Source organism: Heteronotia binoei, chromosome 7 (assembly GCF_032191835.1).
Source record: "Heteronotia binoei isolate CCM8104 ecotype False Entrance Well chromosome 7, APGP_CSIRO_Hbin_v1, whole genome shotgun sequence".
NCBI classification, from domain to species: Eukaryota; Metazoa; Chordata; class Lepidosauria; order Squamata; family Gekkonidae; genus Heteronotia; species Heteronotia binoei.
The window spans coordinates 25,361,048-25,388,490 of NC_083229.1; the positions used below are offsets into that span (position 1 = coordinate 25,361,048).

General features: G+C 42.2%; 2 protein-coding genes across 2 annotated transcripts in view; one reads left to right on the forward strand and one right to left on the reverse strand.

Moving 5' to 3' along the window:
* The window catches only part of SNTB1 (syntrophin beta 1), a 134,443-nt gene extending 128,407 nt beyond the window's left edge, over positions 1 to 6,036 (forward strand). Inside the window, exons 6-7 of the mRNA XM_060243260.1 lie at positions 1,129 to 1,319; positions 2,846 to 6,036. Coding sequence (XP_060099243.1) covers positions 1,129 to 1,319; positions 2,846 to 2,938 — 284 coding nt within the window. The 3' untranslated portion in view covers positions 2,939 to 6,036. The remainder of the gene's footprint in view (positions 1 to 1,128; positions 1,320 to 2,845) is intronic.
* MTBP (MDM2 binding protein) overlaps positions 5,705 to 27,443 on the reverse strand; it is a 50,462-nt gene continuing 28,723 nt past the window's right edge. The window contains exons 14-22 of the mRNA XM_060243259.1: positions 27,044 to 27,208; positions 21,520 to 21,613; positions 21,235 to 21,372; positions 19,866 to 19,961; positions 13,483 to 13,749; positions 11,546 to 11,795; positions 9,829 to 9,942; positions 8,091 to 8,156; positions 5,705 to 7,462 (exon numbers count right to left, since the gene is read on the reverse strand). Of these exons, the coding sequence (XP_060099242.1) occupies positions 7,424 to 7,462; positions 8,091 to 8,156; positions 9,829 to 9,942; positions 11,546 to 11,795; positions 13,483 to 13,749; positions 19,866 to 19,961; positions 21,235 to 21,372; positions 21,520 to 21,613; positions 27,044 to 27,208 (1,229 nt within the window). The 3' untranslated portion in view covers positions 5,705 to 7,423. The remainder of the gene's footprint in view (positions 7,463 to 8,090; positions 8,157 to 9,828; positions 9,943 to 11,545; positions 11,796 to 13,482; positions 13,750 to 19,865; positions 19,962 to 21,234; positions 21,373 to 21,519; positions 21,614 to 27,043; positions 27,209 to 27,443) is intronic.

Sequence of the window (27,443 nt, forward strand, 5' to 3'; positions counted from 1 at the left end):
TGCCACAATTATTGGAACTTGTTTCCAGTTAGTAGGGGAACTGATTAACACAGATATCCCCCCACACATCCAGGTCTTTTTTTCTTGTTGTTTTTTTGCTGATACTTTTCAGAGGCTTTCTGTGCAGTTTTCGTTTGCTACTCCTCTCTCTTCAGATGTGCATGTCTGGATAGTAGTGTCATCTGCTTGGATCTTAGATGAGAAAAAAGGTTATTTCATATTGGTATATTCAGAGGAAACTCACAAACATATAGCAGGTGAGGGAGAAAGAGACTGGCACTGTAGTAGAATGGGAAAGATTTTTATGATGTACACATAGAACAGCTTTATCTTCAGGGGGAGAGGCTGTGGCTCAATTGCATAGTCCATGCTTTGCAAGCAGAAGGTCCCAGGTTCAATCCCTGGCATCTCCAGTTAAAGGGTGGTAGGTGATGAGAAAGACCTATCTCTTCTTGAGACCCTGAAGAATCATTGCTAGCTAGCTAGACCTGTGGTCTTACTCAGTTTAGCACAGTATCATATGAAGTTCTCAAGTGTACAGAACTGTATCGCGCAAGGAAGCACTGGGTCAAAACTCATAGCAAAGAGAATGTCTCTAAGCCAACATCTAGTTAATTGGCAACGTGGCTTAGTGGTTTAGGGTGTGCATCTAGGATCTCCAAATTCAGACCTCCACTCTAAGATGAAGCTCACTTGGGTGGATTATCTTGGGCCAAACGATTTCTCAGTTTTATCTTCTGTACAGGCTTGTTGTGGGCATAAAATGTGGAAGGTGGACCACCCTGAACTGACTTGCAGGAAGTACAGGATAAAAATGGGCTGGGTAGAAAGACACACGGCTGGACAAGTTGGTGCAGATCTTTCCAAACGTAAGATCTTGATTCAGGGTAGTGCATAGTTAAACTGGGGTTGCAGGGCTGTAACCCTTTCAGAGGAAATGGAATAATTTCCTACCATCCATTTAGCAGGGGGGAGGAGGGAATGCGTAGTGCTCTCGGATACAGGGAAGAGTTGGCATCACAGTTCCCACTGAAGCCAAACCAATTCTAGTCCTTGCCAGAAAGGACCAGCCTCCTGTTTATTACTTTTTTTTCTAAATCCGCTCTCCTTTTTTGCCTGCTTCTTCAGCTTGTACCTACAAGAACCAAGAGTGCCGTTTGACCATCCATTATGACCATGGATTCTCTCTTGCAACTGAACCCCAAGACGGTGCCTTTTCCAAAACAATTGTACAGTTTCCTTACGAGAAGCTAAAAATGTCCTCAGACGATGGGATTCGGATGCTTTATCTAGACTTCGGAGGAAAGGAAGGCGAAATTGTAAGTTATTTTTTTTGCACTGAATTCTTGTCGTTTGTTGTCTGCCAAGTGAAAATGTTTAGTGAAAAGAGCAGGAGTGACTCAGTAGTGCAGGGAACAGCTGCTCTCTGAGTCAAGCAGCGTTTAGAATTGAGAAGGGCAAATTTCAAGCCAGGAAACCTAGCCCTCAGGAAAGGGTTCCTTGCATGGCTGAAAACAATCAGGATCACGCGTGTCTTCTGCATAGAAGAAATTAAAACTCTATACCCATGCTAAATATTGCTGCCACTCCGATTCTTGTCCAAGAAAAGGTGGAATTCTGAGGCCTGTATATACAAATGGAGCACATTTGACAGTGCGGTTGTCAGGCTAGCAAACATTCTTAATTTCTTTCATTTCCCATAATTTACACAGCGACATTTGCTATTTTGTATGATTTATTCTGATGTTGATAGTTGTGGGTGCAAAGACTGAGACCCATTCTCCAGCCATTTGAAACCTGGTTGTCCTTTTCTTGTAAAAATGAAAGCTGAGATGACAGGGCAGTAGAATTCTGTACGCTCCTCACATTCTGTGGTCAATTACTAAACCATTTCAAATAAAAATAATTGCTCCACCTCCCTGCTGTTTTCTTGTCTCTAAATCACTAACCTGAACACAGTCCTAGTAATCTAGCGTCAAGTGGAGCAAATGGAAGGACTTGTGAAAAATTACAAAATGATGGTACTTGGCTGTGAAGAAACCTTTACAAGGCTGGCTGTGTAGTTCTACTGACCATTCTAAGTGCTGAGGCAGTCATACTCTGTTAGAAAAATCAGTAAGAACTGATCAGCTGCTAGGGATATAAGAGGCCAGCTATGATTCCCACAGTCACCAGCCCCAGAAGGGCAGGGAGGAAGGCTCCATGCATGAAGTCCTGGGAGCTCCATGCATACAAGGTGACCAAGGCTTCTCTTACAGAAGTTACATGTTTCCTGTCTCAGCCCACTATGTAATGTACAGATGCTACCTGGAGATTTGTATATGGAAGGGGTCCCCAATGTGATGCCCATGGTTTTTATAGAAAGTGAGCAGGGCTGGGTGAAACTTGTGTCCATCAGTGCTTCTGATTGGCTATGCAGATAAAAAGGCATCCTGTTCAACAGAGCTGTTGTGCTTTAAATGCTGACCTACCCTAGAGAGTTATGCATAACCTTGCTCACTGATTTGTGGTGGGCTCTGCCTCCTGCAGCAGCCGTTCTGTGGTTACGCCCACCGGTGTGAGTTAGAATTCCAAATGCGCCCACGCTCGCAGAAAGGTTGGCGATCCCTGGCATGTATTATTGTTAAACTCATAATTCTCAAAAACCAAAAGCTATGCCTTTAGGGAGACCAACCGAAAACATGACACAAAATAATACAACACAGCTTTTGAGCTGTGCAGAATTCTTCGTCAAGCTGGGTGTTGAAAAAGAATTAAAAAGAAAAACATTAATTTTTCTTCCATGTGTGGTTTTAAGCTCAGTTCACTCACAGCTCATTTCTCTCTCTCTTCCTCTTATTTTCAGCAACTGGATCTTCACTCTTGTCCAAAGCCAATTGTGTTCATCATCCATTCCTTCCTTTCAGCCAAGATTACAAGACTTGGGCTGGTAGCGTAAACTCTGTCCACAGAGGGTGTTTTTGCACAGAAAAACAGGAACAAAGAGCTGCCAGGCTAATCTGAATTGCAAGAGACGGTCCAGCCACAGGCATAGCTGCAAGCGACATCCGTAACTGTTTCGTGCAGGGACTCTGGCCGTGTGGGGACTGTGAGCCCCTGTGCTTGGATCAGTCACAATAACAAAAATGCAGAAGGAATAAGGACAATCAAGGAAACCAGAGAGAGCAAGAACATTCGCTTCAGCTAACACTGATTTGCAAAAGGGGGGGGTTGCAATGTGAGGGACACAACATAGGTCACTATAAATAATGGCAGAGTATTGAAGGAGTAATTGCATAAGACTACATAGAAGTATTTCAGCCGCAAGTAAGCCTTGGGTGCATTCTAAAATGCAGTCTTTATAGTGAGTGAAGGAAACAGCTCAGATATTCTTATTCAGATAGTCACATATCTGGCTGGCAGCCTGTACGAACAAATGGTGTGTCATAAAACACACCTGAGACTCCTCTGCAACATGTAGAGCTTCTGTGGCACATAAAGGGATGAACCCAGAGTTCTTTTGAGAGTAGGAAGGTTTGAAAACCACTACAGTGAGCACGGGCTAAGAGATAATGTACTAGGCGTTTGCTTGCATTGGATCTGACCAGTGAAATTGTAAGACACTCAGCTTTTCCGCTGAGTCACCTTGCAGTTTTGATAAAATTCCAGAAGAGAACAAATTTCTCCTACTGATATACCAGGTGTAAATAGTTAGCTGTCTAGGCGAGAATGGCTTTAAAAGCCCAAGGTGTTCATGTTCCCCGCAGTGATCCATTAATGCCCTGGTATCACTGCATAATTTGGGGTTGGATGGGGACAGCCAGAGCCTGCTGCAACAGCAAGGTAAGTATCCCCAAGCCAGACACCCACCAATGGTATACTCAAAGAATGTGGGACAGGGTGACTCAAGTGTCCTTACTTAGGACAAAAGGTTATGCAAGCCCCTCCCTAACAATTGGCTTCAGAAGCTGCTGTGTTCATCCTGCTGGTAATTTTTATTTTAAACCCTGCTTTTAAAAAAAAATGGCTTTGGCTTTATACAGCAAATAATTTCTGTAATAAATTCTGAGCAGCATGATGCAGTGCTAACCTTTTTAGTAGAACTACATGGAAAGCAGTAAGAAGAAAAATCTATAAAGCCCTTCTTGGCATTTGATTTGCATTGACGGGCCATGTTCTGAACCAAACATAGGCTGAAGGGCCAGTTAAACTACCCCTGTTGGCTGGCTGCCACATGAGAGACCTTCCTCCCCAGCACGGATAGCTGCTGAAACAAGGGCAAAGCTCGCCCTTACTGGGTGTCCTGACCTACACACAGGTTTGGGCAGTTAAGGTGGATAGCTTGGACAGGACCTCTGTTTCGGTTTACACGCTTTGGTGGAGGTGGGATCTCAGTGGTTGAGGTTCACAGAGCAGGTGAAAAGGGCCAGGGGCCAGATTTAGCTAGCATTATCTTTCCCTATCATTAAGTGTCATTTTAAGATGGTGTACAGTATGGAAGCAATACTGCTTGGAAGACTTTGAATGCGCCAACGCTTACCTGTTTTAAAAAAAGCAGGCAGGTAGACTGTCAGCAGAAAATAAGATTGGAGGGCTGGAGCTAGTGGTTTTTGCAGTATTACAAATATTCACGTCCAGATCTTCTGGAACACAATCACCTTTGATATGCTCGGACTGGCAGGCACAAAAGGAACTCTCTTGTTTCATTTTAATTGTACTCCTTGGAAGACATAAATCTGTTTAATTTTTTTTTCACCAGAGAAAGATGTGATTTTTGTGCATATGCTAATCCTTCAAAGATTTTTCTTCCCTTAAAGAAAACACCTCTCTGTAAACGTTAATAATAATAATAATTTTTTTATTTATACCCCGCCCTCCCCGCCGAAGCAGGCTCAGTTTTAGTGCTAGCTGCTAAAATCCTGTGGGGACAGAGGAATATTTACAAGTACAACATTGCTGATCTCTAAACCATGGCCAAAAGAATGTTCCGCAGCATCACACAGACTGTGGCCCGAGAGGTAATGCAAGCCAGGGTCTCCCAACTAAGACTTGAGATCAGAATTTGAAGCTGGTTAAGTGACCCTGTGTTAAAAGCAAACTTGTTAAGCAGTAGTCATGGTTAGCACGGGTACTGATGTAAATCCCCAAAAGGAGAGGAGAATTTAGTGCTATAGGAGGGAACATACTTAAAGGACTAGAAGCATTACTTATCCCAGTCCTAAACTGGGCTGGTATATAAAATTGCTCTCTTACATAGAAGATCTAAAGCAAGAGTGCTTGTAGCAATTTTTAGTAATCTTGAGAAGGTTTAAGAAAACTGCTATCCTAATCCAGAGCCCTAAAGCAGTTTGGAGTGCACAAAACATCTGTGTGTACACAGGTCTCCAGATCTCTTCCCTCCATTAACATGGGTCATCTTTGAAAGGGAGCACAGCCATTAGAGGGAGGATTAGAGCGTCTGTGCCTGACAGCTAGATACATATTTCCAATTAAATCACCTTTTAAAAAGTGAAGAAACACAAAGAATTACCAACCTAAGAGATAACAGCCTTGCATGAATTAAGAATTCTTTCCTAAATCTTCATTAACCATCAATGAAAGGGTTTTTTTAAAAAAACACCTTTGAATGACAGAAATTACAAATAATTTAGTATACTGTGTATTGTAGAGAAAGTTGATACATATGTAAATTGTACCACTTCTTTAAATACCTTTTTTTTAAAAAAAAAATCACTGGAATGTTATAGATAAGAATATATCTGCCTTGTAAATAATCAGAATTTATCTGTTAATTACCAACAGTTAAATTACACAGTATGTCATGTAATTTACGGTGCTCAGATTATAATATGAAGAATAAGTGAATAACTAGTTTGTAAAGAGGAATTATTATATATTTATAGACAAATTAAATGCAGATTTTGGACCGACTCTTATTTGGTTGGGTATGATAGAATGGAAAAATATGGAGCTACTCCAGATTTATAAGAGTTTAGTTTAAAAATATTTATATTTTAGAGGGAAATACTATATTTAATAAAATATCATTTATTGGAACAGTTGTGAAGGAATATTATTTTTTAAAGCGCATAGTAGTCTGTTGTATGTGGAAACTGACACATTGATTCAGAGACCACATGAGTTGGTTTGCTGAAAATTATGAAACCAAGGACTGACTGGTAACTTTGGTAGCAAATGATTCTTGGTTGGTCAGTTAATCCTTATTGTTTTATATATGCTTTGTTGATGTAACATTCATACATCCGCATGAACAATATGTATGACTTCCTGGAGAAGGAAGGCTTTTCTCCCTCCCAAAATACAAAAGTGAGTGCAGTCAGAGTTGAGAAAATACGATATCCCCAGCACAGAAACATAGTATTGGAGGAAGACATCTGGATTGCATCAGATTACACCACTGTGCGCTTACTATGCTAAAAATTGGTTGTACACCTCTGGGTCCCTTGCAAACAGAACCCTCTTTCTACTTTTTGTAGGTGCTGCAACAATTACCAGACTAGTATGACCACTTCAGCACACTTGCACTTGTTGTGTGGTAAAAAGGTGTTTACTGTTTGGCAGGATGATACACTGGCTAAACCATCTGAGGCTGAGAAAGCTCACCCAGAGGCACTTTGTGGGCTCATGACTGGCAGAAGAGGAGATGATCCTATTCTATCAGGTTCCGGTGTACTGAAAAACAGTTAATGCCACCAGAGCAACCACCCTCCCCCCCCCACATGAGTGGTCCCTCTCAGCAGAAGCTAGAACATTTATTATGCCCTGAGGCAGGTACTGCTAGGGTGCTGTCAGTGGCTATTCAGAAAGAAGGCTGTGAAAAACAAACATGGCAGATGTATGACTAACTGGAAAAGCCACCAACTCAAATGGAACTGTTTGTTTAAAGCCCTATGGCTGCAACTCTTGGTTCTACAGACTGGATTTTGTGGGCAGATCAGTGGGCGTGCCCAACGTGAGTTTCAGAAGTATGTTCCACTTTAATGACCTTCCAACTAAGATTCTACAGCAAGCAAATCAAACCTTGACAGCTATTCCAACAAAACGTAGAAGGATTCTACTAACTGGTAAAATTTTCCCTTTTTTTAACAACTAGCCTGTTAACAACAAAAGAGGTGTTTACAGAGTTAAGCACCTCTTAAATTCTACAGACAGGAGGGGAAGAAAGATAAAGCCGTCATCTGTTACAAAACTTGGCTTTTACTATTCTAAATAAAGACCTGTACAAACCATACACAAAAAAGCCAAGAGGGTTGCAAAACAAATATGAAGTAGCTCACTTCAGTGTAATTCTTTACATGGCAGGTCTTCGCATACAACACGCTGTTTGTTTTAGGCATGTGGACTATGCAACAAGGCACACCACGCGATGTATCCATTTAATTAACCCTGCTTGTCTGCAGAACATCAAAGTCTCCGTTGTGTGTCACTTCCTGGTGGTCTTTTCTAAAACCCATTCAATCACCTATAAAATACCCCAAGAAAGGTAATTAGAAATGAATTCACAAAATAAAAAGTTTAAAAATATAGATGATGTTCTTGGAAATTCAAAAGCTTTTTTTAAAAAAAGTTTGCCAACAATTGTATTCAAGCATTGTTTCCCAATGTGTATAGATATCAAAACCAGACCAAGGGTTTTGTGGGCAATGACAAACCTTTAACACCAATTAGATCCCTATGCAACAAATGTTAGAGGATGACACAGATCCTTTTCACTCCATGAGGTCATCTAATTCTGACCACAAAAATGCAGAAACTGACAAAAGCCAACCAGTTTTCCCTCTAATGGCTTAGTGGGGGTTTTTTGCCACTGAGTGACACAAAGTGTTGGAATGGATGGGCCATTGGCCTGATCCAACATGGCTTCTCATGTTCTTAGCTAGCTCACACGCTTTTAGCCTCCAGCTCACACATTTTTGACTTAGCTCAGGAAGAATGGCAAGCTAATTTATGCAGTAGCCACAGCTTAGAAGGAGTATTGAAGCCGACACTACTTTGATAATCAAGTATCAGCTGTCATTTTGCAATATTGTCCAGTACAGTGAACATAGCTTACAGACAAAACTTAGACAAAACATGCATAAGACTGTTACCTGTTTAACATTGCTGTTTGCAGCTTTAGTCATTTCATCCAAGAGACCCCGAGATGTTTTCAGATCCTAAACATGAAATACATTATGTCACCTGACACATTATGTGGATCTCAATATTTGTATTTAGCTTGAGACCGAGAATAGCAAAACAGTAGCAATTACTGCTTCCACAAATGCTCCCTAATTTTGATACTTGCTTTGAAAATAGCAAATTCAACACCCAAAAAAATCATCTTTCCAGACGTTAATTTGCCCAGACTGCCACTCAATCTCATTTGCTAGGTGACCCATATAGCGAAATGGATAAAAGCATAGAGACTGGTTTAATTAAAAGGCCAAGGGCAATGGGGCAAAGAAGGAAAAAGGCATCAAAAATGGCAGCCTTGGAACAACATACATGATTTTGTAGCAAGTGCTGAAAAGTCAGCAAAAACAGGAGGCAAGTTTTAGACATGAAAGAGGCCAAAAAATGAGGTAAGCTTTGGCTCAGCCCTAGTACTACCACAATGAATTATTTGGATACTATCCTAATGGCCCACTCTTACTGATTCAGGTCTTTGTCATAAAATTGCAAATGTGGGTAGCCACAAAAGAAACTTTACCCACAATTCCTCTAATAATACCATAATGAGTTCCTTTCTGGGTCTGAATTTCCTGCTAGTTTAGCTGTGACTATTGCAAGGTGGTTCAGAACGATTATCCCAGCTTCAAGTTTAGCAGCTCTTGGAGACTGCAAAAATGCTCTAATGATGCCTGAAGTCTTCATATCTTGCACCTCAAAAAACCCACTTCTATGCTACTTTGTACATGTGCACTGATCAGAGAGTGGTGATGGGCTCATGACTCCCCACTTACCGGACTCAGTTTGTTACATAAGATGGCCTAGATCAGAGGTGGCCAACGGTAGCTCTCCAGATGTTTTTTGCCCACAACTTCCATCAGCCCCAGCCAGCATGGCCAATGTCTGGAGCTGATGGGAATTGTAGGCAAAAAACATCTGGAGAGCTACCATTGGCCACCCCTGGCCTAGATATTTAGCTGCAGAGTGTATACATTCAATTAAGTCTTGTCTGCAGGTATACATGTACCCACCACACATCCTACTGCGATATTAATGTAGTTCAGCTGGGCACAGTGTGAAGGAGGAACGCGTCTGCTCTCTAAAGAGGTAATTAGATTGAAACTCTGACCTGAATTGGGCTCACATCTGCCCTGTGCCACCCTAACCTTTGGCAGGCTTCTGCTATGAGATTAAGCAATTGCTGTTCTCTTATGGAGATGAGAGTTTGGCTCAAGTGTTCCACAGGGAGGCAAAACACAATTGCTGTAAAGCTCTGCTCCTTTGAGATGACCTCTTGGTGAAGAAAGGCCACTTGCTGTGTAAAAGTCTGAGGAACTGGAGGCATGTTGTCACTTGGGGGAAAAAAGTGCTGTCGGCATGCTAAAAGGAGCTTGCAGGCACTTTGCTAAATGAATCTCATATCTCCCTTGTCAGCCCTGAACTTTTACAATCCATAAAAACTTTTATTCCCAGGGCTGGGTCCCAGGATATGGCTGAAAGGCACACGGTACAGCAACCTCACTGAAGCTAATCAGATCTAGGTCTGGTTAGAGTCTGGACAGAGAACTTTATATAACCCATCCAGACGTCCACCTTACACAGCCCAGCTACAGTTCCTCAAGAGAAGAAAGATGGGACATCAAATGCAACAGATCAGCGAAGAGCAAGTACAAGTACCTTTAAATAAAACTTGGATATCTCAAAGAGACGTTGGCTGCAGGTAGTAAAGCACTTGTGGTCTTCAGCAATGCCATGTGCCTGAAGGGTTTTACTCACCACTTCCTTCAGCATCTTGAAGAAAACACAGGTGTATTTAATGGCTTGTGGCCCAATACATGATGTGCCTTAATTCCAGATTTTCTGACAAGAATGATATCAAAAAAGGAACAATTTTCAGATCGTTGCTAAATAGCTAGTGCCTGGACCACTCCTGACTGATAGCCAGCATGGCGTAATGGGAGATCTGCGTTCAGTTCCTCATTCTGCCATGGTAATGTAATGGGACAGTCTGACCTGCCTGCAGTGAGGATAAAACAGAGAAGTTGAAGAGCCTCGGCCTCCCAGGAGGAGGGTGGGGCAGAAACATACTAAACCAACCAATCAACCAGTCATAGTTGAAGAATTCCTGTGTGTTACATTTGTTCATTATGTTCATACTACATTTAGATGCACACTTTAGATGTACAACCAGGGGTCATTTTGTAGAAAAATAGGTGGTGGAGCTCATCCAGGGATTGTTATGCAGCTGCACCTACTATTCAATGGACAAGGAGGTGGAACTCTCAGAATAAGGAGGTGGAACTCTCAGGTTCAGGAGCTGTGCTCCTCTGAGCTCCCACTGAATCCGAGGCCTGTGTACAACTAAAAAAAAATGTAAGGAACACACACATTTGACCTTTCTCCACTATTTCATTGTTTTTTGTCTGAAGAAATGAACAATTTAACTTGCTTACCTACTTCCCGTGAATGTGTAATGCAGTAATAAAATACTTAAATTGCCCCTTGAAGATGAAACTTTGAAAAATACTACTTTTTAAAACCGTCACATGCACTTGCTTGGGTTTCCCACTCATTGCTGATGGCTGGCTTCCTTTGATTTCTTTCCCTCTTTGGTGCCATTAGGAGCAGCTGCTTCGCATATAACAATTTCCTGAACTGAGATAATGCTGCAACTGGGGAAAGCGTCCATGTTTCCCAGAGCTTCAAAACTACACAATGCGCCAAAGGTTTTAACGTTTTATTACTTTGCATTTTAAACTGTGGAACAGAACAGCCTCTTCCCTAACCCTGTCACCTGTGCTAGTTGTACATTTTCCCCTCCATTTGCTTCTTGATGATGCGAGGATAGAAGAGCATAAAAAAGCATGCGGTGAGGACTGGAGAACTAAGCAAACAAGAAGACGACTGCAGATTTATACTCCACCCTTCTCTTTGAATCTCCTAAATCTACTCCCCGCCACAACAGACACCCTGTAAGGTGGGTGGGGCTGAGAGGGCTCTCACAGCAGCTGCCCTTTCAAGAACAACTCCTGCGATAGCTATGGCTAACCCAAGGCCATTCCAGCAGCTGTAAGTGGAGGAATGGGGAATCAAACCCGGTTCTCTCAGATAAGAGTCCGCACACTTAACCACTACACCAAACTGGCTCTCCAGTTTGCAAAAGAGGACTATGAGCAAAAGACTATGCCAAAGCAATGGGAGCTATCAGAATCTTAGGAAGCTGTTCAAAAGTCTGCAAGGCCCTAGCATGGCTTGTGGGTCTCCTATATAGGAAGAGGTACCTTATAATGATGGTAAATGTTAAATCTGCTCCACTTATTTCAGCTGTATTTAGGAATGGCAACCCCCCCCCCCTTGTTCCCTCCGTTCTTAGCCTCCTTGAAAAATCCTTTACCCGTGTGTGTTTCTGAGACCGCGACTCCTTTGTTGGCTTTGATGTTCCTGGCTCTTTCATACACCTCTGGCTTGCAGAGCTGCTCTTTGCGGTTTCTTTCTGTGCCCTATGACAAGACTGTTTGGCAGCCGCAGACGGAAGAGAGGTTGATCTGTCTGAGTGCTGCCTTGTGGCACTTCTTGATCGGCAAGCACCACTGCTTCCGCTTGCCTGAGACAAGAGAGAATCTGTGCTTTCGGATTTTGTTAACCTAGAAAGGGGAGGGGGAAGCAAAATAGATTTATGTGCTCAGTCCTTAAAATATTGTAATAATCTGTACTGCGGTCCCCAGCCTTTTTGAGCTTGTGGGCAGGATAGTGAGTACAACCATAAAATGGCTGCCAGGTGTGGTGGAGTCACACATACATACACCCAGAGAGAGTCTAAGTACAGGGAAGAAGGAGGGTAATGTAAACAATGCATGGAGGGAGAAGAGTGACAGACAAGAATGAAATAAACACTGATAAACACTGTGATGATGATGATGATGATATTGGATTTATATCCCGCCCTCCACTCTGAAGAGTCTCAGAGCGGCTCACAATCTCCTTTACCTTCCTCCCCCACAACAGACACTCTGTGAGGTGGGTGGGGCTGGAGAGGGCTCTCACAGCAGCTGCCCTTTCAAGGACAACCTCTGCCAGAGCTATGGCTGACCCAAGGCCATTCCAGCAGGTGCAAGTGGAGGAGTGGGGAATCAAACCCGGTTCTCCCAGATAAGAGTCCGCACACTTAACCACTACACCAAACTGTGGCGTCAACTGCCACAGGAGGTGGCGGCTACAAGCATAGACAGCTTCAAGAGGGGACTGTATAAACATATGGAGCAGCTTATTGTTGGGACTCTCTGTCTGGGGCAGTGATGCTCTGTATTCTTGGAGCTTGGGGGGGGGCACAGTGGGAGGGCTTCTGGTGTCCTGGCCCCACCAGTGGACCTGCTGATGGCACTTGGTTTTTTTGGCCACTGTGTGACAGAGTGTTGGGCTGGATGGGCCATTGGCCTGATCCAACATGGCTTCTCTTATGTTCTTATGCCACCAAAGTAATGCTATTTTAATCTGCACAGTTCATCAGGTCTTCACTGGATAGTTAGAAGGCTCTGCTGGACAAGAAGGCCTGCTCCACCTGGTCCCAACCACTTCCTGAAAAAATTCGCAGGCACCAGGTAAGGTACTGGTGGCCACCACATGGGGATCCCAACCTGTATCAACAATGAAAAGTCATCTTGTTCTGACTGAAAACATCCCTGTTTCTGTATCTGAGGATTTATTGTGCTTGGCATGTAACAATTATGCCAGCTTTGGAGATGCTGTGATCTTCAGTCAGCGCAGAGAAGTACTTTCCTCCCTTTCTCACAATACAAGAACTCGTGGGCATTCAATGAAATTGCTGAACAGTCAGGTTAGAATGGATAAAAGGCAGTACTTCTTCACCCAAAGGGTGATTAACACATGGAATTCATTGCCATAGGAGGTGGCAGCAGCTGCAAGCATAGACAGCTTCAAGAGGGGACTGAATAAACATATGGATAAACAGAAGCATAGCCAGCTTCAAGAGGGGGTTAAATAAAAATATGGAGCAGAGGTCTATCACTGGCTATTAGCCACAGTGTGTATATGTGTGTGTGTGTGTGTGTGTAAATTTTTTGGCCACTGTGTGACAAAAAGTGTTGGACTGGCTGGGCCACTGGCTTGATCCAACATGGCTTCTCTTATGTTCATGCTGCAGATTTCTAATGTTTTCAATATGCTATATTCAAATGCTACCAAATGGTGATCATGTTGTTTTAAAAAGTACGTGGGCGGACACAAGGATTAACTGAATATTTAGCTGTGGGGGAAATTAAGTGAAAAAAAGAAAGATCCCACACTTTCTCATTTTTCAGTTTAGAATATTACCTCTTTTTGGAACAGAAGCTGTCTTGGTCTTTTGATCTGCGTTTTAGCTTGGAAACATCTGTATGGTGGTCCCTCCGTAAAGATTCCCCATCCGGGATGCTTCCTGACTCTGACAACACAGCAGGAGATGGAAGAGGGCTCAGGACACACGGCACAGGGCAGCACTCCTTGGTGCAAGTAGTCTGAGTTTCATAACGGATCAGGCGAGTTTGAAGTTCAGCAAATCCCACATCTCTTTCCAAAGCTCTTCTGTCATCCAGACAGTATCTGAAAGCAAGTAAAAGAGAGTTGCTAGCTGCACTGTGACAACTGAGAAATCCCCCCAGTTAAAGAGAATGGAATGGCCTCTGTTTTTCGCTAGAAAGATCACCTTATGTACCTGCTAGGAAACAAGAGCAAAAACAAGTTAATATGGTGCTAAAATGGTTTGATCTTATACCCAACCTCAACCTGCAATTTACCAGCAAGAGGTATAAAAAGTCACTTCTGTTTCACCAAAATCTATTAAACAAATTCATGTTCATTGAAATTAAAATATGCAAAATATCCTGAACTTCAACCAAAGCCTTCCTAACAAAATTTCAATGAACGCTATATTTGGAGCAAGTGCGCAGCTTCTGTGGCCTAAATATATCCCATCTATTTTAGAATTTGCAAAAATCCTCCTACGGATTTTTAAAAATGCCACTCAGATAGATGGGATAAGAGTGTGAGATGAAAGCTCCTTTTGCACAGCTGTGCTCCTACTTACTGCGGCACAGATCCCCTTTCCCCGTTCCATCAAAATTTTTAGGAGGAACAGATGATGATGCCTGGCTTCCAGGGCATGGAGTATCTTCACCAAATTTATCTCTGTGTCTGAGGATGCCTGGCACCTCTGACCTTCCATATCAACTATGGGGAGGAAGCTGCTGAGCCACCTAGAGGGTACAGAAAGTGAGGAGACAAGGCAACACACGCAGCTGCTGCAAGGAAAGAGCAACCAATCAGTGGGCCCTGTGAGAACAAGCACAGATGCGGAACCCCAGGAAGATACTTACCTCACTGCTGCAAATGCCTGCCCCATCATGACCGACAGGGCTGGGGGTTGTGCAACAGGAGGGGCCAGGGATCAAAAGAGACCCTATTGGGTCCTGAGTGTTAACGGGGTGGAACAACCTCCCTTTAAATAGAAGGGTTTTCAAGGTGGCCAAGGAGAAAGGAGGCTGGAGGTTCCAGAGTGAAGGAGGTACTGGGGTGTATTTAGACCCCTCCTACACTTATCCTGAGGCCGGTGAACCTCCTAGGACAAGGCTAGTGCCACAGCAGAGGGCAGGCAAGCAGGTCTCCCCAAAGAAATGTCAATACTGCCCAGCCTCAGATACATATATAACAGAAGAGTAGTGGATTCAAAACCAAAGTCAGTTTCCAACAAGAGTCAGCTAAACCCACAGGCAGGGCATGTGACCGTTCAGTCAATGCTAGTTTAGCCCTCAAAGTGCTGGAATGTGGGGCTCTGTTTCTGTTATGATTATCTACATTATCAGCACATTGTGGGTTCACTAGACTGTCCAAGCAAGATAATATTCTCATAGCTCAGCCAGAAGTCTTGTTTCCCCTTTAAAAATCAACTTAAACAATTACCACTAGAAACAAGCTCATTATCTGATAAGACAAAAACCTTGCTGATTACCCATTTCATGGCATTTGATTTTCTTGTTTATATACTCAGTAGGCACTGAAATATTATCTATGTTTAGTAAAACTGTCACTATCCTTATTCTTCCTTTTCTAGGTAATCCATCTACAAGTGATTGTTTCCAAAGCTAGGAAAAGGTTAAATGTACTACTGTCCCTTTGTGGATCAGAAACAGCACAAAAGGAATATCAAACAGGAGAAACCCCCTCCCCCCATAACATGTATTTTTAACTTTTTAAAGAGCCCACTCAATTATATTAAAGCAAGTTCTCCATGATCTTATGGTGTCTGGCCACTGTACATACCTATAACCAGTGTTCCCTCTAAATTGAGTTAGTGTGAGCTAGTTCACAGTTTTTTAGCCTCCAGCTCATACATTTTTGTCATAAATCAAGAAAAATGGACCCAGAGCAAACTACTTTATTTATTAGCTCACAACTTGAGTGCCGGTAGCTCACAAAGCAGAATGTTTGCTCACAAGATTCCATAGCTTAGAGGGAGCATTGCCTATAACAATATACTTAATTCCCTTAGGAAAACTCCCTTAGGAAACTCCCTGCAAAATGGCACTCTTCCGCCAGGCATTTACATGATGGTAACATCTGCAGCAACGGGACTGGCCCATAAGACCATCACCAATGGCCTATCTTATCACGCTACAGCAATCCTGAGACCTCTGAGTACAGCTAACCACCAGAATTCAATCGCTGCCTGAAACTATTATAGTATCAAGTGCAAAATGTTTTAATCAATTGTTTTATGTTTTTATTGTTGTTTATTTTACCAGTCACACTCATGTGCTTGTGTCGACCCTCGGTTTGTGAGCCGCCCTGAGCCTGCCTTTGGCGGGGAGGGTGGGATATAAATTAAATAAATAATAAATAGTAATAAAATAGGAAGGAACAAACACTGCAACTGCCAGTATTTGACTTAAAGCTACTGGGCAGCATCCTTTTTGGGATAGGGCAGGGTATAAAACTAATAAAATAAATAAACACAATAAAGAGCATTCTTCCAACTTAAGTGGCTCTTCCCCAACGGCACTTAAGGGCAGTTGGGCTGGAGAAAGGCTTCAAACTTTGCTTCATGAAGGGGTAGGAGACAGGCCACCAAGACTGTTAATAATGTAAAAGAGAAGCAGCTGCCCACAGTTGCAACTATTTTCCAAAGCTTAGGCATGTCAAATGTGATACAGGATTGAAGGGCAATCTGGAGATCCAGATTGTTGTGACATGTTTTGACAGAAGAAGAAGACGACTGCAGATTTATACCCTGCCCTTCTCTCTGAATCAGAGACTCAGAGTGGCTTATAATCTCCTATATCTTCTCCCCCCACAACAGACACCCTGTGAGGTGGGTGGGGCTGAGAGGGCTCTCCCAGAAACTGCCCTTTCAAGGACAATTTCTGCAATAGCTATGGCTAATCCAAGGCCATTCCAGCAGCTGTAAGTGGAGGAGTGGGGAACAACAGCTAAAGAAGATGACATTGGATTTATATCCTGCTCTCCACTCTGAATCTCAGAGTGTCACAGCAGCTCACAATCTCCTTTATCTTCCTCCCCCACAACAAACACCATGTGAGGCAAGTGAGGGCTGAGAGAGCTTTCGCAGAAGCTGCCCTTTCAAGGACAGCTCTACCAGGGCTATGGCTGACCCAAGGTCATTCCAGCATGGCTGACCCAAGGTCATTCCAGCAGCTGCAAGTGGCAGAGTGGGGAATCAAACCCAGTTCTCCCAGATAACAGTCTGTACACTTAACCACTACACCAAATTGGCTCTAAAGCACAGTCTAGTTCCATCCTCTCCAGTGCTGTACCGTTGCCTGATGCCTCAGCTCAGCACCTCAGTAGGGAAAATGCTACTCTAAGGACATAGAGGACTGCAGACAGACTGCAGCACACTTGGACTGCAGTACTGCAGCATACCACTCTGCGCCATGGCGCTCTTAGTTTTGCTGGTATTACAGACTTAACAATAGCACGTACAATATCTGAAACAGAAAATTCAGAAAGTGATCAACTAACATTCTAATTGCAATTTAAACTTATGAACACATGAAGCTGCCTTCTACTGAATCAGATCATTGGTCCATCAAGATCAGTATTGTCTACTCAGACTGGAAGTGGCTCTCCAGGGTCTCAGGCAAAGGCCTTTCACATCACATACTGCCTGGTCCTTTGTACTGGAGATGCCAGGGATTGAACCTGGAACCTTCTGCATGCAAAGTTGAGTCATGGACCCTCCCAGACTTCAGTTTATGGACACACTGCTGTTAATTTGTAGGTCATGCATGATAGTTCTCTGTCTCAGGTTTGTACAAAATCTTGGTGGAAATGTTCAGGGTGAAACGCATTAGAGTTTTCTTTACAACTACCAGAAACTCAAGACAACAGTGTTCAACTAAAATTGCTGTCGATGAATCCATTAAACTTTAGCTTTTAATATTTAAAAAGCTTTTCCTTCCAAGTTTGGTAGTTTTTCATTTATAATTCTCAAACTTCAGAGAAGGCATATAGTTACTTCATGGTCTACAAAGAGGCCCTTACAATGAGACTTTGGTAAATTAATTTACCTTGCAATAAATTAATACGTGAAGGCTGCAATCTTATACGTGCTTATTTGGATGAAAGCCACATTCAACCCAGTGGGACTTTTGTCTGTGCAAACGGGTTTGGTCACAAGAGTCGGATGAGTAAATAACCAAAACATTTTATTTGATGTTACATAATAACTAAACAAATAAAACAGGAAAGCAAATTAGGATTTGTATCTCCCCTAACTTGACCCAGCTTTGGAACTTTTCTTTTTGAAATTACAGTCAATGTATTTTGTTCCTAGCTCAACTTCTCTCTTTTCATCTGTATTCAGCTACTGAAAAGAGTTATCATTAGTAAGAAATGAAGGCTGCTCATTAACATGCATGTTGCCCTGCTAGGCCCTTCAAAGTGTTTAACGATCAATAGCAGCCACCAGCTCAGCCCATGAAAGCTCGAAGAAGTCCTTTGAAGATGAGACTAAACCACCTAAAGCCAATTGCTCTGCTTAACTATTCCTGTATTTTATACATCAATACCAAGCTGCCGGGCAGACAACAGCAACCACCATTAATGCACATGGAAAACTTCGCCACTTAGCAAAGGGGAGGGGGAGGGAGAATGGGACAGAAGTCCTCCTGCTTCCTCCTAGAGACCTCCTAGGGATCAAAGAGATGGAATATCCTGGCCATTCCTGGAAGTTCCATCACTGCCACTAATTTAGCAGTTACCATTTCTGAGGCTTTACCTCCCTGCTAGGTGGAAGTTCATACAAGTTTAGCATATTCTGACATACCCAGAAAAGTTTCCATCCTCCATGTGTCCCATGCGCTATAGCAGTGGTTCCCAACCATTTTGGGATCAAGTTTTTAGTTTTGTGGAAGACAATTTTTCCAAGGGGGGGGGTGGCGTGATGGTTTTGGGGTGATACAATTGTGCACTTTATTTCTATTAGTTTGGTGCAGTGGTTAAGCATGTGGACTCTTATCTGGGAGAACCAGGTTTGATTCTCCACTTGCAACTGCTGGAATGGCCTTGGGTTAGCCATAACTCTTGCAGAGCTGTCCTTGAAAGGGCAGCTTCTGTGAGAGCTCTCTCAGCCCCACCTACCTCACAGGGTGTCTATTGTGGGGGAGGAAGATAAAGGAAATTGTGAGCCGCTCTAACACTCTGATATTTGGAGTGGAGAGCGGGATATAAATCCAATGTTGTCGTCTTCTTCTTCCTACATTGTAATATATAGAGAAATATTCAACTCACGGCCCGGTTGCTAATAGGCCACAGAGCGCTACCGGTCCATGGTCCGGGGTTGGGGACCCCCTGATCTATGGGATAGATTTAGAGCACCATCTTCCCTAGCATGCTAAGTGGAACATAGGTGCTTCCCCCTGACCCTGCTCTAGAAGAACTCTCAAGGGTCTCCTCCCTACCACCACCCAAACAGAGATGACCATCCTGCTCTTAAAGAGAACTCAAAATACAACACGTACATATGGGCGCCTGTGGGTGCATATGTGTGGCTGCTCTCAGACAAGGCGGAGAGAACAAAATTCAATGGGATGGTAGTGGAAAATGCCATCATGTTGCAGCTAACTTATGGCTACCCGGTAAGGTTTTCAAGGCAAGGGACAGAGATGGTTTGCCATTCCTTGCCTCTGTGTAGCAACGCTGGACTTTTCTGGTGGTCTCTCATCCAAAAATTATTAACCAGGGCCAACCCTGTTCAGCTTCCAAGATCTGATAATACAGGATTAGCCTGCCTGGTCAGGCCATCCAGGTCAGGCCAAATTTCAACACTGGTTTTGATATTCTTCAGTATGTATATCACATCCTATCCTCTCCAAGCCAGTTCCTTTTATTCCACTCCAACCCCATAACGGAACTGCATTACTCAATGTATAAAACTCTCAGTAATTTTCCTTATTCAGAACTAAAAGCTGCTGTCATAACATTGTGAGTATTCACATAAAAAAAGTTATAGCTATTTGAATAAAAGAATTACAATTTTTATTTCAGACAATGTTAGCAAATTCAAAATGAAGCTCACACCCATTGTATTACAGTGCCAAACATACCACTTTTGTGAATGTGCATGTTTTCTAAACCTGAATTTCTATGAAAAAAGAAGAATAAGGAAACAGTTCACAGCACTAACTATACAGGGAACTTACTCAAGGCCATGATAATGGCACCCAGCAGCTTTTTCAAAAGGCAAACTTCTCACTTTTCGAGGTGTAAGCTCTGGTGTTAGAAGAAAAGCATTTTCACTGAAAAGAGAGGAAAAATCCATTTCAACTTGCCATGGCTGCTTATTTATAGAAAATACAATAAATTCTTGCAGTGTTAATTGGAACAGTCTGTCACACTGGTAGCATATTGCTAAAGCAGAGGTGGCCAAAATTGCTTAACATAAGAGCCACACAGAATAAATGGCAGATGTTTGATAGCCATAAGACATGAACATCACATGTTTGAGGAAGGGAGGGAGGGAGGGAGGGAGGGAGGAAGGAAGGAAGGAAGGAAGGAAGGAAGGAAGGAAGGAAGGAAGGAAGGAAGGAAGGAAGGAAGGAAGGAAGGAAGGAAGGAAGGAAGGAAGGAAGGAAGGAAGGAAGGAAGGAAGGAAGGAAGGAAGGAAGGAAGGAAGGACGGACTTGGCTTGGAGAAGTGATTTAAAAAAGAGAAATGCTGGTGGGGTGTTGGGGGCTTTGAGAGCCACACAATATGTGTGAAAGAGCCACATATGGCTCCCAAGCCACAGTTTGGCCACCCCTGTGCTAAAGTTATTCCAGCACAATTAAACCTCGACTGACACTAGGTTTCCATATTGCAAGTGTGGAAACACACCCTGATACAGGCATGCAGCTCCAGCAGACAACTGTGATTGAGTCTGCAAAGGAAAACAGGCAGCTAAATTTGCTGTGGGCAGATTGCTAGAGTGTCCGAAAAAACCACAGTTTTCCCGGAAGCTCCTAGTGGCTGTCGTGTGACATCAACAGTGTGATAGCACTTGCGAGTGACACCATCACGCCGCACGAGCAAAAAAAGTCCCCCGCCATAGGCCATGGGGGACTTGGCAACCTTACTTCAGACCAACACAGCTACCCACTGGAATCTATATCCATACAATTACCATTCCCACAGAGTTACCATTTCAGATAAGAAACAGATAACATGCAAATAAAGGGTTAGGAAAAAGGGGATTGCTGGAGAATGGTTGTCTGTATCTTCAAGAGTTGGCTTCTTGGTTTTCCCAACAGGATCCACCTTAAGTCTTTGCAAGAAAGGCAGACTATAAATGGAATAATAAATACAAATATATAGTTTATGTAGTCGCAAGGGTCTGAGTGAAGGCCTGCTGTACTGTGTTCGTGCATCCCAAACTCCCAAAAAAGTTTTGTTGGGACTAATGAATACTACACTCTTCCACACAAGTGGTACAATATGATCATGAATTATGATCACACAATGCTGTGCAATTTCTTTTCAATGCTGTAAAATTCCTTTTCAAAAAATGCCTAGAGTGAAATGTCAAAGTTTTACCTTTTCTGAACATGCAAAGGCTGAAGATTCCCAACAGGCTGCCCTTCTGGAGTGAAAAATTTCAACAGCTCTTTAGCATCAAGTAATGTTGTTGACTCCTTTTGGCTATCTTTACGCCCCAACAGCTGCTCAGAAACTCTAACAGGACAAACAAAAATGGGTTTTAAAAAAGCTACCAAAAATCTAGCTAGGACAACACAATTAGCAATTCTTGCCAAGCAGAAGCAGCATAATTTATAAAAGGTTCATCTACACCCAAAGAGTTTGCCTATTGCACAGCATTACCTTGGTTTTTGCTTAATTTTTTCAAAGATTTCTAAGTTCTGGAGGACATTTCTTTCTGGCCACTCCAAAGGATTTAAACATTTTAGCTCTGATTCTGAGTCAAAAAAAAGGAAGAGGAACAAAGCAAAAAAAGAAATCAAACAACAGCTTAATCAATTGCGAAATATTTTGCTCTATATGGAGCAGAGACCAATTCTCCCTTTAGGCCGAATGAAAAGTTCTGCATAGCTTGAACATGAGTTTTTTTCTAGACTGGCCCAATAAAAGATGCTCCTCGCAATTCTCTTGCTTTCTGCAGTCCATATGGTAATAGGTGGATCACCTCAGTATACCCACATACTGTACCGGGGTGGCTAGACTTTCTTAATGTAAGAGCCACATAGAATAAACATCAGATGTTTGAGAGCTGCAAGACATGAACGTCAGATGTTAGAGAGCCACAAGACAGGAACGAAGGAAAGAAATCAGGAAGGAAGGAAAGCAAATAGATGGGGGGAGAGGTGGAAATAAAGTAACTTTAACTTTAAATGCATTCTCCAAGTTGCCTGCTGGCTTGGATTGGAGAAGTTATTTAAAGAGACGAATGCTTTCTCCAAGCCAGCCAATGGGGCAGTGGGGGCTTCAAGAGCCATACAATACATGTGAAAGAGCCACATGTGGCTCCCGAACCGCAGTTTGGCCACCCCTGTACTGTACCCTATTTGCTCTGGCTGTGCTTTGTAAAAAACAAAAACCAATGAATAGCCAGAGTGCTCAGTATGTGACATTAAGAACAGTCCCAGTAGTTCTGATGAAAGATTGCCCATTTGCTCCACTAGGACCTTCGATATCATTTGTCCTGCAGTAAATGGCATCCAGAGCTTCACAGATCAGTCCAATCCCATTATATTTATTCAGAGAACTTATAACTTTTTTTTCAGAAACACTGTTCTCACAGGGAACATCATTTAAATGCAGCATTAAAAATGGTAAAACCAATTAAATAAAATCCGAACTAATACCAATTATAGTCAAAGCATATGGACCAGAGAAAGCCTCTTTTAAAAGAGCCAAGGGCCTGAATCAAGCAAACCACTGCAAGTTTGCTCTAAAGACAAAGTATATCTGTATCAGCAGTGGCCACCAGCTTAAAACATGGTGGGATCATGAAAAAGATTCTCTGTACAAATCTTAGAGAAACCATGCTGGGTCAGGCCAGTGGTCCATCCAGTCCAACACTCTGTCACACAGTGGCCCAAACCCAGTTGCCAGCAGGAGGTCCAACAATGAGCCCAAAACTCCAGAAGCCCTCCAGTTGTTGCCCCCCAAGCACCAAGGATATAGAATGTCCCTTCCCCAGACATAATGTTCCATCTATACCTTGTGGCTTGATGAACCTCTGCTCCATGTTTATTCAATCCCCTCTTAAAGCTGTCTATATCTGCAGCCACTACTGCTTCCCATGGCAGTGAATTGCATGGGTGAAGAAGTACTTCCTTTTATCTGTTCTAAGCCTACTGCTCATTCATTTCAATGAGTGCCCATGAGTTCTTGTATTGTGAGAAAGGGAGAAAAGAACTTCTTTCTCTGCCGTCTCTATCCCATGCATGATTCTGTAAACGTCTATCATGTCACCACTCAGTCGTTGTTTCTCCAAGCTAAAGAGCCCTAATCTCTTTAACCTTTCTTTAAAGGGAAGGTGTTTCATCCCTTTATCTTTCTAGTTGCCTTTTTTTGCATTTTTTCCAATCCCGTATCTTTTTTGAGGTGCAGTGACCAGAACTGTAAACCAATGTCCCTTCCCTTTTTTTTAATTTTTAATTTTAAAACCTGCAGCTTTATTTAATCTTAATGCATTACAACAATGCCAGAAACAAGAATGCAAAAGTATAATCAAAGAAGAACCAATAAATAAATATATATAAAACCACAACAACAAAAATAATTGAGCAATCATAGAAGTATAGCCATCTTAAAGGAGTAGAGGAAGCACATTAACAAGATTTATATAAAACCCCGTAGCAAAATAATTATATAAACAAATAACAAATAGAAATTAAAAATAATAGTAATAACAATAACGGAAGAAAAAAGAAAAAGGGAGAATATAAATAAATATATACACATATACATACACATATATAAACATACACACACACATATATAAACATATACATATACATACAGATTCATACATATACATGAGAAATCAAATAAAAATAAAAATAGAATTAGTAATAATTAAAAACAAATAAATAAGAGACCCTGCACCTGGTAGTGGAGATCCCTAACCCCAGGAAGGGAAAAGGATTGCGTGTCCCTTCCCTTTACCTGGTCTGCTCTTTTCTGATCACCATGTCTCCCCCTCCACACGAACTATGAATCTGAATATCATCTCTCACCCAACTCTGTCTCCCCAAGCCCATACTTTTATCTGTGGCCCCAGAAGGTAGGACCAGAACCAATGGGTTGAAATTAAATCAAAAGAGTTTCCGGCTCAACATTAGGAAGAACTTCCAGACTGTTAGAGCAATTCCTCAGTTGAACAGGCTTCCCCGGGAGGTGATGGGCTCTCCTTCGTTGGAGATTTTTAAACAGAGGCTAGATGGCCATCTGACAGCAATGAAGATCCTGTGAATTTGGGGTAGGTATTTGTGGGTTTCCTGCGTTGTGCAAGGGGTTGGACTAGATGACCCCAGAGGTCCCTTCCAACTCTATGATTCTGTGATCCTATAACCACAGAGATTAGTTTACTCAGTGACTCCAATGAAAACTTGTAAAAAAAATCTGGAAGTCCAAAATCTATATTATCCACCAGATCATAGCATCTGTACTCTAAAAAGCTTCTAAAAATTTAGTGACCCAAAATTTTCTTTTACAGACACTACAGTGATTTTTTCACATCAAGGCTTGACTTTGTTTATTAAACCTTTCTCCCAATTGACCTGAGCGAATATTAGGCTATGAACGAGCAATTTCCACTTATCCCTTTGGACTGAGCTTTTAAAAATGGCATTATGTTAGCTAGTTCCAAGCCTCCCTTGCCCTAAAGAGATTTGACCCTGACTCCCCCTTTCAGCTTCTTTCTGAACCATTTCTTAGAACTTTCCTCTTTTGAAATTAAATGCAACACGTCAGGCTTTCTGGGGAAACTTTTCACTTGGATTGATGTTTAAATCTGATGGCGCTGTGGTCACTGTTCCCAGCAAGTTTGACAACACTTACATCTTGTTTCAGATCTTGAGCCTTATTCAGGGTTAAGTCAAGGGTCATTTCCCCCCTCTAGCTGGCTCCATGTTGAACTGTTTGAAGGGAAAGTCATTTATCATGTCTAGAAATACAGCCTCTTTGTCACAACCTGCTTGTGCACTTATGAAGTCAATGTAAAGTTAGCTGGAAGTCATCCATTGCTACAGCATTTTCTCTTTTGGCTACCTTCCCTGATTTTTTTTTTCCTTAAAGGCTGATCAAAGCTCCTGAAGAAGAGGGGACACTTTGCGACCTAGCCTCACTTTATGAGCCTAGCATTTCAACCCATAGTGATTTCAGGAAAACGTTTGTTCCTATTAAACTTCCTCATGCATTGAATTATGCAAATCTGGCCCTCAGGACTCTCCTCCTGACTCTTTTGCATTATGGGATAAATATATTCTCTCGGTTTACACTGTTCATGAAGGACTGTGATATGCCCATGATTATCCATGTTCCCTTTTAATGCCAAATCTTTGGATTCCCACATTTTGTCTTTGGAATTTCTGGCGTTCACTTCTAGATAATAGTGCATAGCATCCCTCTCCAAGTGCCTGTTGCATGTACAATTTTCTCCACAACTTCTTAGCCTGCTTACATCACTATAGTTTGTTTCCATATGGGGCACACACACTAAATTGAATTGAAAATGACTAATGCAGACAAGTTCTGCTTGGAATACCACCTTTCCTAAGGAAAGAGGGCAAAAAAAATCCTCAACTGGCATCTTTATGTCCTTGTACATGTAGCTTATTGCAGTAATTGTGTTACAACACATCTTGAGTAATCAGAGTACAGATTTATATTACAGTTTTGGGGCAAAATATACCATCAGATGCCTGAACAGAGTAAAAGGTCTGTAAAGACAGTACAGCAACTTAAAATAACAAGAAATCATATAAATTTTGTGAGGCACTAGTAGCAAGTTTGATTGTTTTGTGCTTTCATACCTGAATTTTTTCAGGTAGGAAAAATTCCATGCATGGTTATAGGATGAGAGAGACTTGTCTTAGCAGTAGTATGTGCGAAAAGGATCCAGGGGTCTTAGTGGATCATACGCTGAACATGAGTCAACAGTGTGATGCGGTGGCTAAAAAGGCAAATGCAATTTTGGGCTGTATCAACAGAAGTATAGTGTCTAGATCACGTGATGTGATGGTATTGCTTTACTCTGCTCTAGTAAGTCCTCACCTAGAGTACTGTGCTCAGTTTTGGGCACGGCATTTTAAGAAGGATATAGACAAGCTGGAACAGAGGAGGGCGACGAAGATGGTAAGGGGTCTGGAGACCAAGTCCTATGAGGAAAGGTTGAAGGAGCTGGGGATGTTTAGCCTGGAGAGAAAGTGGATGAGAGGTGATGTGATCACCATCTTCAAGTACTTGAAGGGCTGTCATATAGAAGATGGTGTAGAATTGTTTTCTTCGACCCCAGAAGGTAGGACCAGAACCAATGGGTTGAAATTAAATCAGAAGAGTTTCTGGCTCAACATTAGGAAGAACTTCCTGACCGTTAGAGCGATTCCTCAGCGGAACAGGCTTCCTCGGGAGCTGGTGGGCTCTCCTTCCTTGGAAGTTTTTAAACAGAGGCTAGATGGCCATCTGACAGCAATGCTGATCCTGTGAATTTAGGGGGAGGTGTTTGTGAGTTTTCTGCATTCTGCAGGGGGTTGCACTAGATGACCCTGGAGGACCCTTCCAACTCTATGATTCTAATTTTGTTTTAAGCTGCTTTCATCAATTTTGAAATGTGGGGTTAAAATTAGAAAATCAGACTACTTTTCGATTCATTAAAAGGAACACATTTTTTGCATGATCACTGGGAATAGTGACTTACATTTCCCCTTTTCCCTAGGCATTGCCTTGAAGCATCATCTTGCTATCCAAGCCTGCCCCCGTCTTTTTTGGAGGAAAGGGGAAGAAATAAATTCATACTACAGCACCCATGCTGCTTATTGCTAGGATACCTTAATAATTTTATCTACTAGTAAACTTTGAAAGACATGGTGCTTCACAATCCCCTCCAAAGAATCCCTCCCTTCCCTTTTTCTTTGCTATATTGCATTAAATTGATGAGGGCGGAAGAAAACAGTAACCTGTCATTATACGTATAAGACAACCATGTGTACAGAAAAGCAACAAAGATTAGTTCTTGTTGAGTGAATTCAAATTAAATGTCAGCAAAAATGGTGACACATGCACACTGTTACCAATGCTATCAAGAAGTAACTTCATGATATTTGCAGCGTTTTCCCAAATAGAGATATTTGAGCCACACAACACACAAAAAGGTACCTACCACAAACTGTCCCATGACCTCTGGTTTGGACAGCTGTTATTGGACAATCACTCTTGGGAAGGCTAGCATTCCACAACTCTAAAAAACATTCCCTGGTATGTGTTAACACACATTTCAGTTCCTCAGCTGAAACAATCATGGATGGTTTGGCTGTTTGCTGCCTCTCTATTTAAAAAGCACAAACATAAAAAAAAATATTGTTGAGCTCTACATCGACTTCGACAAAGTACCTTTAATACAAGATGAACAGGTTGAGTAAAGTGTTGTCTATGCCAATAATTGATTGAATGACTGATGGAGTAAATTGTTGATACACTTCATAGTACAGACAGAACTCTGCTAATTTTAAAAGGACTGGAGCTACTTATATGACTTACCTTTAAAAACTACCTCATCTATA